Consider the following 15559-nt stretch of genomic DNA (forward strand, 5'->3'; position numbering starts at 1 on the left):
CCCGTCTGGAACTCGCTAGAAGGTTTTCGGCTCTTCCGGACCCAGCGCGTCGCCTCGGTCCGCGGAGTTCAGCCGCCTCCGCGGGAGAGCCGCTCGTCTGGAAGCAGCAGCAGCAGAGCCGGGACGCCTCCGAGTCCCAAAAGAGAGTTTGGGGGGGGGGGGGGGACGGACGGCAGCTGTTCCAGCTGTTGTTTTTTTTTTTTGCCTTTCTCTGGCTCGGTGCGAGAGTTTGGTAGTGTGATCGCAAGCGGACACGGGGAAAGTTGGTCGGTCTATGGGAGAGGCTGCTTGCAAGCCTGGATTGGGGATTGGAAAAAGGGGTCGTTCTTTTTTTTTTTTTCTTTTTTTTTTTTCCCCTCGCTCATTTCAGACGTTACTTTATGCACGGGGAACAGGCCAAAGAAGCACCCGCGTAAGAGAGCGAGCCCTGGCCCTTTTAGAGAGATTTTGAAGAGATAGCGCGATGACTGTTCATGTTCCGGGCCACTAGGTGGTTATGTTGCCCTCTGGAGGCCATCCTGGGTACTACAACGCAAATCTGATAATAGTCGTAGTCGCCGTAACTTGACCTATTGTACTCCGTTGCTCTTCGACAGGTGGATCAGCGTCAAGAGACGGCTGTGACTCGGCCTTTTGCAGGGCGATTTTTTTTATCATTTCTTTAAAACAGCTTTTCTTAAAGGAGAGCATCATCAGATGACTAGCTGTGGTCGTACAATATGCCCATCCTAACACTTTCCAGTGTTTGCACAACTGGGCTAAGGAGCCTCACCTGGCAATTCCAGGAAAGATAAGCAAGCTTTTCTGTTGTGGCACTTGCCCTGTGGGACATCTTTTTTCTCCCCCCCCCATTGGCCCCCATCTGACTGACCGTCTAGAACAGGGGTAGGCAACCTCGGCTCTTTTATGACTCGTGGACTTCAACTCCCAGAATTTTGGGAGTTGAAGTCCACGAGTCATAAAAGAGCCGAGGTTGCCTACCCCTGGTCTAGAACAGTGGTTCTCAATCTGTGGGTCGGGACCCCATTTGGGGTCGATCGACCATTTCATGGGGGTCGCCAAGCAAGGCTGTCTGCCATTTTTTTTGTCCGCCATTTTTTTTGTCCGCCATTTTTTTTCCCTTTTCCGGCGGGTGCCTTACCTCCCTTGGGCTGGGCCAGCTGGTGGTCGGCCTGCTCCGTCTCTGCCGCTTGCCAGCTACGCCTCGGCTGGCGCAGGGGGCGGAACCACGCATGTGCGGTGCTCCCGGGCAGGGAAAGTCCTCAACTTACGACCGGTTGGGTAGTCCTCGACTTACGACCGGTTTAGTCCTCGACTTACGACCGGTTTAGTCCTCGACTTACGACCGGTTGGGGTCGCAGCATTAAAAAGGTTGAGAATCACTGGTCTAGAAAGTCCTTAAAAAATTTTTTTTGTCATCAAGCCTGGGGATTTCATGGACGGTGCAGAGGCTGCCAAATGATACCCTTGTTCATAAGTGTTGGAAATTTTCCTGTGAATCCTGTGTCTTTTCTTCTACTTATAGTTTTTAATTGCATTTTTATGGTTTTGTTTTTAAATTATTTTGATTTGTTTGGTTTTTCTTATTTTGTGCACCACCCAAAGTCACAGGTCTAAATTGTAAACTTCATAAATAATCAAACTAGCCCAGAGGTCTTAGTTCAGGCAGCATACTCGGCCACACCCAAACTAATCAAGGTTAACATTGGCCAGTTTTAGTATATCCTAATACAGTGGGCAATTCTGGAACTAGGTTAAGTGTACTATGTGCCTGTAATGCAGAAAAGTCAGGGTTGTGTAGTATATTATTTTGGTATGGGAAGTGTTTTCATTCTAAGTTTTTATTGATGAAACATTTTACAGCAAAGGTGTCCAACCTTGGCTACTTTAAGAATTGTGGAATTCAACTCCCAGAATTAACTCTGGGAGTTAACATCCACAAATCTTAAAGTAGGCAAGGTTGGACACCCCTGCTACAGATTAAGCTTTGTATAACAACACAAACCACTAAACCAAAAGGGAATAAAACAGGAGCAACATGCGCAAGACCTGCTTGAACAAGAGGTTGGACTAGTCATTAGAAGATCTCCAAGGTCCCTTCCAACTGTTACTGTTACAAAAAAAAGTGGGCTTCCTGCACCAAGTAACACTGTGACACACACTGACAACCATTTTAAGAAACAAGGTCACCGCAGAATGACTCCTTGTTAAAACAAAAGAGTGCATTTATTTTAGGAAATCGTGCCACATTCTCTCCAAACCTACCTTCTCCATCAACAATACAAGAAGCCAGATGGCTCTCGGGGAGTACATTCACTCCCAAACTTGATGTATTCCAGATGTGTTATCCCCCTTGCCTCAGTCAGAATGACTTGTGATTCTGAGTGGTAGGACTGGAGGACCAAGATAAGAACAATTGTTGTTCTCAAGATGAAGCCCANTTTTTTTTTTTTTTTTTTTTTCTTCCCCTCGCTCATTTCAGACGTTACTTTATGCACGGGGAACAGGCCAAAGAAGCACCCGCGTAAGAGAGCGAGCCCGGGCCCTTTTAGAGCAGTGGTTCTCAACCTTTTTAATGCCACGACCCCAACCGGTCGTAAGTCGAGGACTAAACCGGTCGTATGTCGAGGACTAAACCGGTCGTAAGTCGAGGACTACCCAGCCGGTCGTAAGTCGAGGACTTTCCCTGCCCGGGAGCGCCGCGCATGCGTGGTTCTTCCCCCTGCGCCGGCCGAGGCGTAGCTGGCAAGCGGCAGAGACGGAGCAGGCCGACCACCAGGTGGCCCAGCCCAAGGGAGGTAAGGCACCCGCCGGAAAAGGGGAAAAAAATGGCGGACAAAAAAAATGGCGGACAAAAAAAATGGCGGACAGCCTTGCTTGGCGACCCCCATGAAATGGTCGATCGACCCCAAATGGGGTCCCGACCCACAGGTTGAGAACCACTGTTTTAGAGAGATTTTGAAGAGAAGAGCGATGACTGTTCATGTTCCAGGCCACTAGGTGGTTATGGTGCCCTCTGGAGGCCATCCGGGGTGCTACAACGCAAATCTGATAATAGTCGTAGTCGCCGTAACTTGACCTATTGTACTCCGTTGCTCTTCGACAGGTGGATCAGCGTCAAGAGACGGCTGTGACTCGGCCTTTTGCAGGGCGATTTTTTTTATCATTTCTTTAAAACAGCTTTTCTTAAAGGAGAGCATCATCAGATGACTAGCTGTGGTCGTACAATGTGCCCATCCTAACACTTTCTAGTGTTTGCACAACTGGGCTAAGGAGCCTCACCTGGCAATTCCAGGAAAAGAGCTTTTCTGTTGTGGCACTTGCCCTGTGGGACATCATTTTTCTCCCCCCCCCCCATTGGCCCCCATCTGACTGACCGTCTACTCTACAAAGTCCTTAAAAAAAATTTTTTTTTGTCATCAAGCCTGGGGATTTCATGGACTGTGCCAAGTGATACTCTTGTTCATAAGTGTTGGAAATTTTCCTGTGAATCCTGTGTCTTTTCTTCTACTTATAGTTTTTAATTGCATTTTTATGGTTTTGTTTTTAAATTATTTTGATTTGTTTGGTTTTTGTTATTTTGTGCACCACCCAAAGTCACAGGTCTAAATTGTAAACTTCATAAATAATCAAACTAGCCCAGAGGTCTTACTTCAGGCAGCATACTCATCCACACCCAAACTAATCAAGGTTAACATTGGCCAGTTTTAGCATATCCTAATACAGTGGGCAATTCTGGAACTAGGTTAAGTGTACTATGTGCCTGTAATGCAGAAAAGTCAGGGTTGTGTAGTATATTATTTTGGTATGGGAAGTGTTTTCATTCTAAGTTTTTATTGATGAAACATTTTACAGCAAAGGTGTCCAACCTTGGCTACTTTAAGAATTGTGGAATTCAACTCCCAGAATTAACTCTGGGAGTTAACATCCACAAATCTTAAAGTAGGCAAGGTTGGACACCCCTGCTACAGATTAAGCTTTGTATAACAACACAAACCACTAAACCAAAAGGGAATAAAACAGGAGCAACATGCGCAAGACCTGCTTGAACAAGAGGTTGGACTAGTCATTAGACCTCCAAGGTCCCTTCCAACTGTTACTGTTACAAAAAAAAGTGGGCTTCCTGCACCAAGTAACACTGTGACACACACTGACAACCATTTTAAGAAACAAGGTCACCGCAGAATGACTCCTTGTTAAAACAAAAGAGTGCATTTATTTTAGGAAATGGTGCCACATTCTCTCCAAACCTACCTTCTCCATCAACAATACAAGAAGCCAGATGGCTCTCGGGGAGTACATTCACTCCCAAACTTGATGTATTCCAGATGTGTTATCCCCCTTGCCTCAGTCAGAATGACTTGTGATTCTGAGTGGTAGGACTGGAGGACCAAGATAAGAACAATTGTTGTTCTCAAGATGAAGCCCAAATCACAGTGTGTTTCACTGGCAAGGGAAAATACTTGCTCACACAACTTTTGCTTGATCAAAGAGATCTCATAGCCAGCTTAATTAGCAACTTCAGCAGTTTCTGTGTGGAGAGTAGTGATGTAGACACCTTTGGAAGTAGTATCAGAAAACAGGACCTACCTGGGAGATGAATTTGGGGAGCCTTGCTGAAAACATGTATTTGCCATATTGTTTTCATTAAACCTTGCATGTCAATACAGACCTGGCTCACACATGTTAATTTACCACCCATCTTCATACAGTGATTAACCATTTCAAAAATAGACCTAGTACAAGCATTAAGAACACATGTCAGTTTGGATTAATGTTATTTTATTACTTTGGCTCATAGCTTAGCATGTTATGTTGGCCTGACCCAATGGGTTAATTTAGTACTTTGGTAAACTCTATTAGTAAAATTATACTCAGCAGCTAACTTTAGCAGGCTGAATGAGGGCAATTTATATTTTGAGATTCTGAATCATGTCAAGCCCGCATTTAAACTCCTCCTAAGCAATTTAATTCTGTTTTTCTTTTTTTTAATCCAAAGGAATGTAACTCAGCTCAAGGATGCATAATGCCAGCCGACACTGCATTGTTGGATTCACCCAACATTGATTATGTGCCGTCAAATTGGTGTTGACTCTTAGCAACCACCTAACTGCTCAGTTTACATTGCTGTGTATATGGCAAAGCCAGGCAGTTGATTAATTCAGTACTGTAAACCATTGTTAACTGAGTAAACATGTTTTGCAAACTCAGTGGCTAGAGCTGTGTAGCTTCCTAAATCTGGCTAAAATGAGTTTGGATGGATTATGACATTGTGGGTTTTATGGATGCTTACGGTTTTTTTAAACTTACTATATGATTTTGCCTACAATTTTCTCTGCTTTCTCTCTCCAAATAATGAGATCAGTGTTCAATAACAACAGCAGAGACTCCAGGGTACACAAGGAGAGACTGTAAAGTCCATTTGCTCATCTTTCCACTACAGATAGTCCTCAACTTATGACTATTTATTTAACAACTCTTCAAAGTTATGACAGCGCTGCAACCATTGCAAATACCTACCAGTTGCCAAGTGGCCAAATTTGGATCATGTGACCATGCGGATGTTGTAGCAGTCATAAGTTCAAGGACCAGTCATAAGCCACTTTTTTCAGTGCCATTGTAACTTCAAATAGTTGCTAAATTAATGGTGCTAAGTTGAGGACTATCCATACAGTATCACCATTGTTGATTTTCCAGGCCAGGGAAAAAGTTTGGTCTAAATCTCTACACAGCCACATGCCTATAAAATAATACAATCTTGATATAATGGGGGGGGGGGAAAGCTCTACAACAATTCCACTCTTTCTCAAACTGCACAATTTTGTCATGTTCTCATCCTAAATCTGTTAGAGCATGTCATGAAGCAATTTCCCACAGGTCAAACCAGATGGGGCTGATACTGTTCTGCCCAGCCCTGGAGCAAATAGCTTTCTTAAACTGCCAAGCAAGCAATCCTTGTACAGGTTTTTAAAGCTCTGAAAGAGGAACACACCTGGATGAATTTTTAATTTACTCTTTCAGGCAAAAGCTTGCTTTTTTTGTGCCAAGGCATTTACCGTTCTAACATGCTAAGAACAAATTACAAAGCCAAGTGTAACCCTTCTCATGTGATTTAACTAGTCCTTCCCTCTTCTGTCTTTCCTCAGGGCCTTCAGTCTATTGCAGTGTTTCTCAACCTCAGCAACTTAAAGATGGGTGGACTTCAACTCCCAGAATTCCCCAGTGATTTCTGCTAGTTGAAGTCCACCCATCTTCAAGTTGTTGAAGTTAAGAAACACTGATCTATCTAAAAGAGGAAGACTATCACACACACACTTTCTATTGCAATAGTCCCTTAGCTGAGAATCCTCAAATTTGGGGACTTTGCGGACATTTAAGTGATTTATGCCTGATTGTATGACTCTTTTGCTATGGTCATTAAGCAAATCGCTGCAATCATTAACCAAATCCATCTTCTCTCATTTGAAGCCTCCTGGGAACTTGCAAATGGCGATCACATGATCCTGCAACCATTGTAAATACATGCTGGTTATGAAGCACCCAAATTTTGATCATGTCACTACCAGGATGCTGCAATAATCATCACTTTTTTTCAGTGCTGTGGTCCTTTGAATGGTTATTAAATGAATTGTCAAGGACTATCTGTACTTCACAGGATTATTGTGGGAGGAAATGTGTACGCTTAACCAGCAATTAGTAAATAACAACAAAAAAACCCCAATATATGTCTGATTTTTATTGTACATTTTTTCCATCTATTTAAGAGTTTCCACTGGAAAAAAAAACCCAAATTATTGATCTTCCACATTCTTAATTACTTAATTTGCAGCACTTCCAAGCAAATACAAAGACATTCCATTTAAATTCAAATGTTGCCCATGTGATGGAGTAACTGAAACCACCAAACCTATTTTATGACACCGACCACTATACCAGACCCTTGCCCTGAAGCATAACCCCACACCTAATTAAATATCTTGGTCATTCAGTTTTATTTTCAGATTCAAATGGTTCCGTTTCCTTACAAGTGGCCAGATGTTTTTAGGTGATAGGAAAGATGTGCAACAGATCGCCTGATTGATCTGTTTACAGGGCCTAATTGGTTAATCAATATCAGTTTTCTGTATGTAAGGTGTTTTATGGACTGGTCATTGACTGCGGTCATTTTTATTGTCATCCAGAATTATGTACCACCATTGCCTTCAGTTTTAGAAGGAAATAAAGCAGAAGCATGATTTGCCATAGCTCTGGGTTGAAAATACCTCTTTGATTTACCACAAGTTTAATTGCTGGCATTGCTGGCATTGCTGGCTAAAACTGAGAAATATTTCTACTTCACCAGGTACCTCAATTTGACCCATTTATGGTGAAGTATAAATCACATTACAGGATTAGTCAAGCACACTATATTGCCCAATTAATATTGTCAGTGGATAATATTACCCTGGATGAGTCATGTATTCAAAGCCTCCATCCTTGAGAGGTTATGGCAAATCAGAGCTGAGTCTCTCTCTCTTCTCCACAATGGGAAAAATGCCAAATAGTGGCATCAGACTAATGGCCTACATCAGAAATACCAGCGCATCCACGCAATGTCCTGCTCACAACATTTTTCCTCACATGGGGTGGGAGGGAAGAGGATAAAGAATTAAACTCTTGCCTAGCAATCAAAAAATTCTCCCGTTTAACTTCTGAAACATCACACAAAGCTTCAGAATTCTGCACAGGCTACAGATTCCTGAAAATTTTGGCATCAGCATAAATGCTCATAGCGGCTTCTAGCATTTGCAAAAATCAAGCAGATTCCAAATATCAGGGAAGCTTCTGAACTCCATTAACTCCCAGCAGGATTGAAGAACACCCCATTTTGGTTAGAGCTGTTTCGCTGAGGATCACTGTGAGGAAATAGTTGTCTTAAAAGAGCATGCTAAAAACTGAAAGAGCATCCAAGATTCCAGGGAAATCAAGGTTTTAGATTAATAATCTCAGCTTTGTCTCAAGGGTACCTGTACTATATTAACGTGTCTCGGAGGATCGTTGTGTTTTGCAGAGGTTTCTGCACCGCATTTGCTTGGACAGATGTAGGACACAGCCCAGGTATGCTGTTTTGCTATTGCCTGCAGCAGATATTATTGTTGAATTAACAAAAGAAGCCTTGTGCCACCATAAAGATAGCCACATTGTGCTAAAAAAGTAACACAATCCCCATATTGCTTTTACAAAAATAAGGGCACACCCATATCTAGCAAAATGAGAAAATTATACCGTGCCGAAATTTGTGACACAACTGTATCCACTCTGCTTCTTCTCTCACAAGTTGTTTTCAGCTCCAAAAATTAAACTCAGATTATAGCTATCCTGGTCCTAATTTTGCATTGGCAGAAGCTGCCCATTTTTGCGATTTTTATGACCCACTTCATTTGGTAGATTGGAAGAAAGGGAGTGAAAATCAGTGTGTCAAGCTCTGTTGCCTTTGGCTTACCAACACATGTTATGGGTTTAAAAAGGACATGCCAGGGAGATTTGTGGCAGGGCAGGAAAGGGAATTTTGTTTGCAGCTCCTATAACTTTAGCCATCTGCCAAATCAGAACCATCTTTCTGAAGTTGTGTCATTTGGCTTGACTTAAAAACACCAAACGTGCACAAACCTGAAGGCCACCGTCTAGGCTAGGGCAAAAAGTATTGTACTTTGCCAACACGACATCCAATTTTTGATCCCTTAAGCAGGTATGAGCAAGTGAAACCCATTAACCTACATAAGGCTCTCAGGTGTAATTAGTTGTGGATTTTCCAGTTGCTTCCAATCACAACTGCAAGAATTCTCTACCGCCCTGAGGCAGAAGAGACATGAAATGCATAGTGAAAGTGGTAAAACAGGCTCAATGTAATTTTTATAAAGCAGAAGCCCACCAAAGATATTATCTATCCTCTCTGAGTCTTGCCCTCCTGTTACATATAACTATAACCAAAGACAGCAGGTGCTGGCCTAGAAACCAAGAGACTGTGAGTTCTGGGCCTGCCTTAAAACATGAAAACCAGCTTTGCATCAAATGTCTATGGAGATTCTCAGTCATCCAGGTCATGGTTATCCCAAAGGTGGTTTTCAAGAGGCAACTGGACTTCTTTTGTTTTTACTTGAAGATAGAATAGAGCTGGAAGGGACCCTGGAGGTCTTCTAGTCCAGCCCCCTGCTCAAGCAGGAGGATCTATACCAGGGGTAAGGAACCTTGGCTCTTTTATGACTTGTGGACTTCAATACCCAGAATTCCTGAACCAGTCATAAAAGAACCAAGGTTCCCTACCCCTGACCTATACCATCTTAGACAAGTAACTATCTAGCCTCTTCTTAGCTTATTCTTATAAGCTTTCTTCTTGTAATCTTATATATTATTTATATTTTGCTTCCCAGCCAAGAACATGAACTGAAAAAGCTTCTTGGAAGAGAAGCAAAACGTCTTTAAGGAAAAACAAAGGAAGTCCAGTTGTCTCATGAAAAAGCACCTTTGGGATAGCTTTGGGCCAGTCCCTCTGACTCAGCCCAAATCACCTCACAGGATTGTTATGGTAGGGAAAACGGGGGAGGAGTATTAGATAATTCACCACAGAAAGAGATTTTTAAAAAATCCCACCTGCATTCATACAACTTGTGAATCATGCATAACCTTATCCTTTGTTAGACTTTTTTAACTGCTTAGCCTATGGTATGAACCCAAGCCAGGTTAATTTATCCAGAAAGTGGGATAATTCAATAATCAATCATTCAATTTTGCAACCATAAACAATTGAATTATCAATTATATCAATCGTGAGAACACTACTTGACAGTGGCTTTTCCCCTTCTGGCACCTTCCAAAGAGGTCAGCTTTCAATCCCTACAATCCTTAGCTAGCATGGAAATGGAGCTATATACTCAGTGAGATGATATACAGATAGTCCTCGACTTATCACAACTGAACCCAAAATTTCTCTTGCTAAGTGAGACAGTTATGTTTTGCCCCATTTTATGACATTTCTTGTCATAGTGGCTAAGAGAATCACTGCAGTTGTTAAAGTTAGTAACACAATTATTAAGTGAATCTGGCTTGCCCATCGACTTTGCTTCTCAGAAGGCTGCAAAAGGGTGGGGGGGTGTCACATGATCGTGGGACACTGCAACCGTCATAAATACGAGTCAGTTGCCAAGCGTCCAAATTTTGATCACATGACCATGAGTGAAAAGTGATATAAGTCACTCTTTTCAGTGCTTTGAACAGTCTCTAAATAAATGGTTGTAAGTCAAGGTCTATCTGTGTTGATAAGTATTTTACTTAAAAAAAAACAAAAATGAATCATGGACCAAAGTAGTTCAGAAAGCAAACTCTTCATTGAAGTCTCGGTCTGTTCAGAACCATTCAGCATTGAGCAGAGCCCTTTGGATCTACATTCACCTCACATGCAACTCCATGACAAGAATACCACTCAAGAAGAAACAAGAAATTCAAGGTTCACGCATTAACCAGACACCTGTTTTGAAAAAAGGAGGTTTCACCCCACATCACCTATCCCTTCCTCACAACACCATCACGCTGGAGGCCAACAGGAAGAGATCACCATATCTTTATTGATCATCTCTTGTAGTCAAGGAGAGCCGGAGTTGATGATCCAGGGGACCATAGAGAAGAGGTGGCCCCACCATAGTTTACCACAGTATAATCCCAACCTGGATTCTATGAAAAGGAGATATTAGGGAAAAAAATTAGCCAGGTGGCTATTCAAGGAGTCCAACAGTAAAATGCAAAGCTCCATGTTGAGGATGAAGGTGTATCAGGGGATGCCCAATGGAATGGTGAAGGAAAGGTAGTCGCCAAGTTCACCCCACTCGGCCCGGCGTGCCTGGAAGATGGAGATCCATGTTGTGAGCACAATCACCCAGAAAAGGAGGCCTAAGGCTGACCGCTGGACATCTGTGAAGAGGTAGAAAGAAATGACCAGAAAATAATTAAGTATTCCTTCTTTTCCCCTTCAGTGCTTTTTCTCCCCTCATCGAGAACCGAGTGCCGGTCAGGGCTGCTGTCTTAAGACATGCTGTACACCAAAGGTCCCCAACCTTTCGGGCACCAGGGACCAGTTCTGTGGAGAGAGATTTTTCCACGGACCAGAGGGTACGTGGTTTTGTGTGCTACCTGCATCCTGCGGATGGAGCTTTGCTTGTTTGTGCGGACCGGTTGCTAGCATGCCGTGGCCCGGTACTGGTCCACGGTCTGGGGGTTGGGGACCCCTGCTGTACACACTAGAATCCCCTCCTGCCTCTCCCCCCATGGGAAACTCACAGCGCTTGATCTGAAGCTGCTCAGTGTAGGCTGTTGCAAAAAAGGCCTCTCGGAAAAACCAGATAACGTTCACCAGCCACAGGAAAGGGAGCAGAGCGAAGCCACCTAAAGAGATGGGAGAAAGACACTATCTTACCCCCCTGGTAGAATTTTCTTCAAGGGATGGCATGGGAAAAAAAAGAGATTTTCACAAGGGCTTCATGAACAGAAAAGTGCATTTGTCCTAATTGGTTTTCCTCTTCACGAACTCAAGTTCAGAAAGAAAGTAAAGATTGTTTGAATCACAAATCCTTGTTTTCAGTGGATTATATTTCCCAATACCTGCGCTCCTTAATCCCCAAAGTCTAGATCTGTTCTCCTCAACCATGTCCCTCCCAATTCCACATTTTCACCACTACAATGCATAGAGGTAGATGATCTGCACACAGCTGTCCATGGACACTCAAGGCTGAAATTGACTGCAATTATTTTCTTGCTACACCCTATTATAATTTTTTTTTGTCCACTGCCAAAAAATTGAGAGTGAACAAGGAAGCCTAAAATGATTCTTGCAAGTTTGGTAAGGGGGCACTGAGCTAGAAAACAGGAAATCCTATGATCCAGTCCTTATTTAGGAAGAAGTGCCACTGAGGGGCTTTGAGCCAGTTTCTCTCAGCCCAACCTACCTCACAGGATTGTTGTTTCAGGGAAAATAGGGGGTAGGAACATTAACTGTCTGGAGTTGATCAGATATGATCAACAATCTCATAAACAACCAGTCAAAATTTAAGTTTGTTTCCCTACCTGGAAGCAATGTGTAGATCACATCGTGACTGGCTGTAAGCGGAGGGCATATATGGGTCCAGTATCTGATTTTTTTTTTAATATAAACAATGCTGCACTTCAATGGTTAGATGGCCTACACACTGATATTTAGACATAGAACTTTTTGACATTAAATATTTTATTGGGTTCTACTAATCTAGTTGAAATATTAATTTATATTGCTAATCCATGTATGATATGCCATACGCTAAATAAATAATAAACCTGCTAAATCCCTGCAGTCTTTTCAAATAGCAAATTATATTTTAGAGCAATGTTTATCAAGCTGGGCAACTTTAAGGCGGGTGGACTTCAACACCCAGAATCTCTCAGCCAAGCATGTTGAATATATTTTCCTTGAGCAGGCCCAGTGTTTGTCAAACTTGGCCACTTATAGTGGCATGGACTTCAACTCCCAGAATCCCCCAGCCAGCCTCTTAAAGTTGCCCGGCCGGAAACCCAGTGACCCACTTCCGCCGAACACCCTGCCTACTGACCCCAATCCTATTCCTCCCCCCGGGCGCCCTGCGGAGACCTGGGGCTGCATTCCAGGGGCTGCGGGGTCTCCCCGAGGACGCATCTCTCCCCCAGCCCCCCAATCGGGCTGCGCTGGACCCGCCAGCAGCGGCTCACCCAGGTAGTATTTGCGGCAGAGGTTTAGCTTCTCTTCGTTGGAGACGCGCTCCAGGTTCATGGTGCCCACGGCTGGCGGCCCCTCCCAGCCCCGCGGCAGAAGGAGAGCAAAAAAACCCCGCGCTGGAGACGGAGCGGGGCTCGAGGGGGACCCAACCCGCGTCGCTCCGCTCTTCCGACGCCCGCCCGAAGGAGACCCCCTCCTCTCCCTCCCGGCGCAGCTGCTTCCTGGACGAAAGCCCCGCCCCGCCGCGCCCTTCCCCCGCCGCCAGGAACTCTGGGAGCTGTAGTCCGCCAGATGCTGGAAAGGGCCAAACGGGAGATGGGAGGCGAGGGAAAGTGGATACCGGACGCGGGGGGGTCAGCTAGGGTCATCTGAACTCGGCTGTTGGAATTCGCGTTTTCTGGGCTGGCACAACACGTGGGAACAGAAGGGAGCCGCGACGCGCAGTCTCCGCCCGTGCAAAAGCCCAACCCGGGTTTAAAACGAACATAGCCGCCCCTTGGCTTGGAATTGATCAGCGGAAGCGCGTTGTGTAAATAGAGATAAGAGGCACACAGTCCCTGTGAATGGCCTAAAGTTATCTCGCAGGTCGCTTTGGACTACAATTCCTCTTCTGGTCAGTTTTTTTTTAAAAACTAGTTGTGGTTGATAGGACTTGTAATGCGAAGGAGACGCTGCACCCGGCGGTCTTCTCTCGCTCGCAGAAAGCAGGGAAGCAAATCTGAATGATATGCAAGGCGTAACGATCTGCAGCTCACCCCGAGAAAAATAAATTGCTAACTGTTGCTCGATGTCACAATTAGGCAAAAGCAAATCCAACACATTAAAAAAGAAGCCTGTTATTGGAATGGCCTGGATTGTTGTTGTTGTTGTTGTTATTTTTTTATTCCGGAGCCAGTCGAAATCCTCTGCGATTCTACAACTTTGCAAAATCTAACTTTTGAAATCTACAGGGCGAAATCACGCCTACCCCGCAGCATGCTGGGATTTTATTTCTCGTCGGAGAAGAGGATGCCGGAAGTTGTAGTTCTTTTGAAAGGGGGTCACGTGCGGAACTATGTCTTCCCCCCCCCTTTTCTCTGAGCATGGCCCGCGTCGGTGTTTTAACGCAGTTTATCAAACTGGATGTTTTTTAACCATATGTGGACTCCAATTATACCCCAGCCAGTAGCAGGATTCTGAGAAATTGAAATCCATACATCTCAAAAGTTGCCTAATTTAAAAAATACTGGTATAACTCCAAATTTTACAGAGCAAATTGCATAGGTCAGTGGCCCCCAACCTTTTGGGCACCAGGGACCAGTTCTGTGGAGAGAGGTTTTTCTGTGGACCAGGTGGAGTGGGGTTTCACATGTTTCCTGCATCCCATGGATGGGGCTTCGTTTGTTTGTGCAGCCCGGTTGCTGGCATGCCACGGACTGGTGCCGGCCCACGGACCAGGGGTTGGGGACCCCTGGTGTAGGTGACCTCATCCAAATGAAGTAAAATTTCCAGCTCATTTTATGTCCCTGCAGTTTTTGTGACCACATATGGAAGGAGTTTGTCACATGAGTGTCTGCAAGAGTCCAAATGCTGACCTGTGCAATGACGCCTCACAAATGCTGCCATAGTGTTTTTCGGGAGCAAAGTCAGTTGCGTTAGTGCAGTGGTTCTCAACCTTTTTAATGCCACGACCCCAACCGGTCGTAAGTCGAGGACTAAACCGGTCGTAAGTTGAGGACTGAACCGGTCGTAAGTCGAGGACTTTCCCTACCCGGGAGCACCTCGCATGCGTGGTTCCGCCCCCTGTGCCAGCCGAGGCGTAGCTGGCAAGCGGCAGAGACGGAGCAGGCCGACCACCAGCTGGCCCAGCTCAAGGGAGGTAAGGCACCCACCGGAAAAGGGGAAAAAAATGGCGGACAAAAAAAATGGCGGACAGCCTTGCTTGGCGACCCCCGTGAAATGGTTGATCGACCCCAAATGGGGTCCCGACCCACAGGTTGAGAACCACTGCGTTAGTGCAACAAATTGGGTACTTGTGTCTGCTATTTGGATAGCAAGATGCAATGACAATATTTATGTGATGTTGCTGTGCATGTGGTAATTGCACATGGCATGGTTGTGGACACTGTTGTTTTGCCATTGTGTTTTTTCCAGGTTGTTTTTTCAGCCTCCCTGCCTGTGCCTTGCCTCTGCTAATTCAGAACAGCAGGCCTGAACCTTTGACTCCAGATGTTGTCACACAAGGGCTGCTAGTTGGGATGAATTTTACCCTCGCAATACATTCCGAACTTGCGAAAGATGGAGTACATCAGGCGCAGCCAATCTTGGCAACTTTTAAAACTTCTGGACTTCAACTCCCAGAATTCCCAGCCAGCTACTAGAAAAGATATGCACCTAAGTTCACAAGTAATGTGGAAATGCCAGCCCATTGTTTGAAAGTACATCTCTATGTCACTGAGCTTGTAGTGTCTGAATTCTTTAAAATCCTGGCTCATTGTTCTGAGGTTTTTTTCTTTTTTAGGGGAAACAATCTAGAGAAGCCAATTCAAGCAAGGCTTGCCTGGTCAGCTACGTTTAGTGGAAGGAGGCCAATAAGAACTTTCAGGCAGCAATTATATTGAGGCTTTCTTGAGAAAATTCAATAGAATAGAGCTGGAAGGGACCTTGGGGGTCTCCACTTACAACTGATCGCTTATCAACTGTACAACGCTACAACAGACCCCGAAAAAGCTTCTTGTGACCTGGATTTGAAGTTCCAACATCCACGTCCCTCTTCTGCAGTCACATGACCGCATTTTGGGCACTTGGCAACCAGCCCACATTTAC

The 15559-nt window shown here is 44.5% G+C and overlaps 1 protein-coding gene across 1 annotated transcript; it reads right to left on the reverse strand.

Annotated features, from left to right (window-relative positions):
• Positions 1 to 10579: 10579 nt before the first annotated feature.
• On the reverse strand, positions 10580 to 12947 carry PSENEN (presenilin enhancer, gamma-secretase subunit). The gene is made up of 3 exons (XM_015816607.1): positions 12748 to 12947; positions 11311 to 11415; positions 10580 to 10944 (listed from the first exon to the last, which is right to left on the reverse strand). Exons 1-3 carry the CDS (start codon positions 12806 to 12808, stop codon positions 10805 to 10807), a joined length of 306 nt encoding a protein of 101 aa, XP_015672093.1. The 5' UTR covers positions 12809 to 12947; the 3' UTR covers positions 10580 to 10804.
• Between the last annotated feature and the right edge of the window lie 2612 nt (positions 12948 to 15559).

Source organism: Protobothrops mucrosquamatus, unplaced genomic scaffold, assembly GCF_001527695.2.
Source record: "Protobothrops mucrosquamatus isolate PMUCROS unplaced genomic scaffold, P.Mucros_1.0 scaffold468, whole genome shotgun sequence".
NCBI classification, from domain to species: Eukaryota; Metazoa; Chordata; class Lepidosauria; order Squamata; family Viperidae; genus Protobothrops; species Protobothrops mucrosquamatus.

What these genes read in the sequence shown, in the direction of transcription:
- PSENEN (XM_015816607.1), bottom strand. Translation starts at nt 12,808, where the DNA reads ATGAACCTGGAGCGCGTCTCCAACGAAGAGAAGCTAAACCTCTGCCGC. An exon ending in CTGCCGCAAATACTACCTGG is followed by an intron (nt 11,416 to 12,747) that starts GTGAGCCGCTGC and finishes CCATCTCTTTAG; the next exon opens with GTGGCTTCGCTCTGCTCCCT. An exon ending in GCAGCTTCAGATCAAGCGCT is followed by an intron (nt 10,945 to 11,310) that starts GTGAGTTTCCCA and finishes ACCTCTTCACAG; the next exon opens with ATGTCCAGCGGTCAGCCTTA.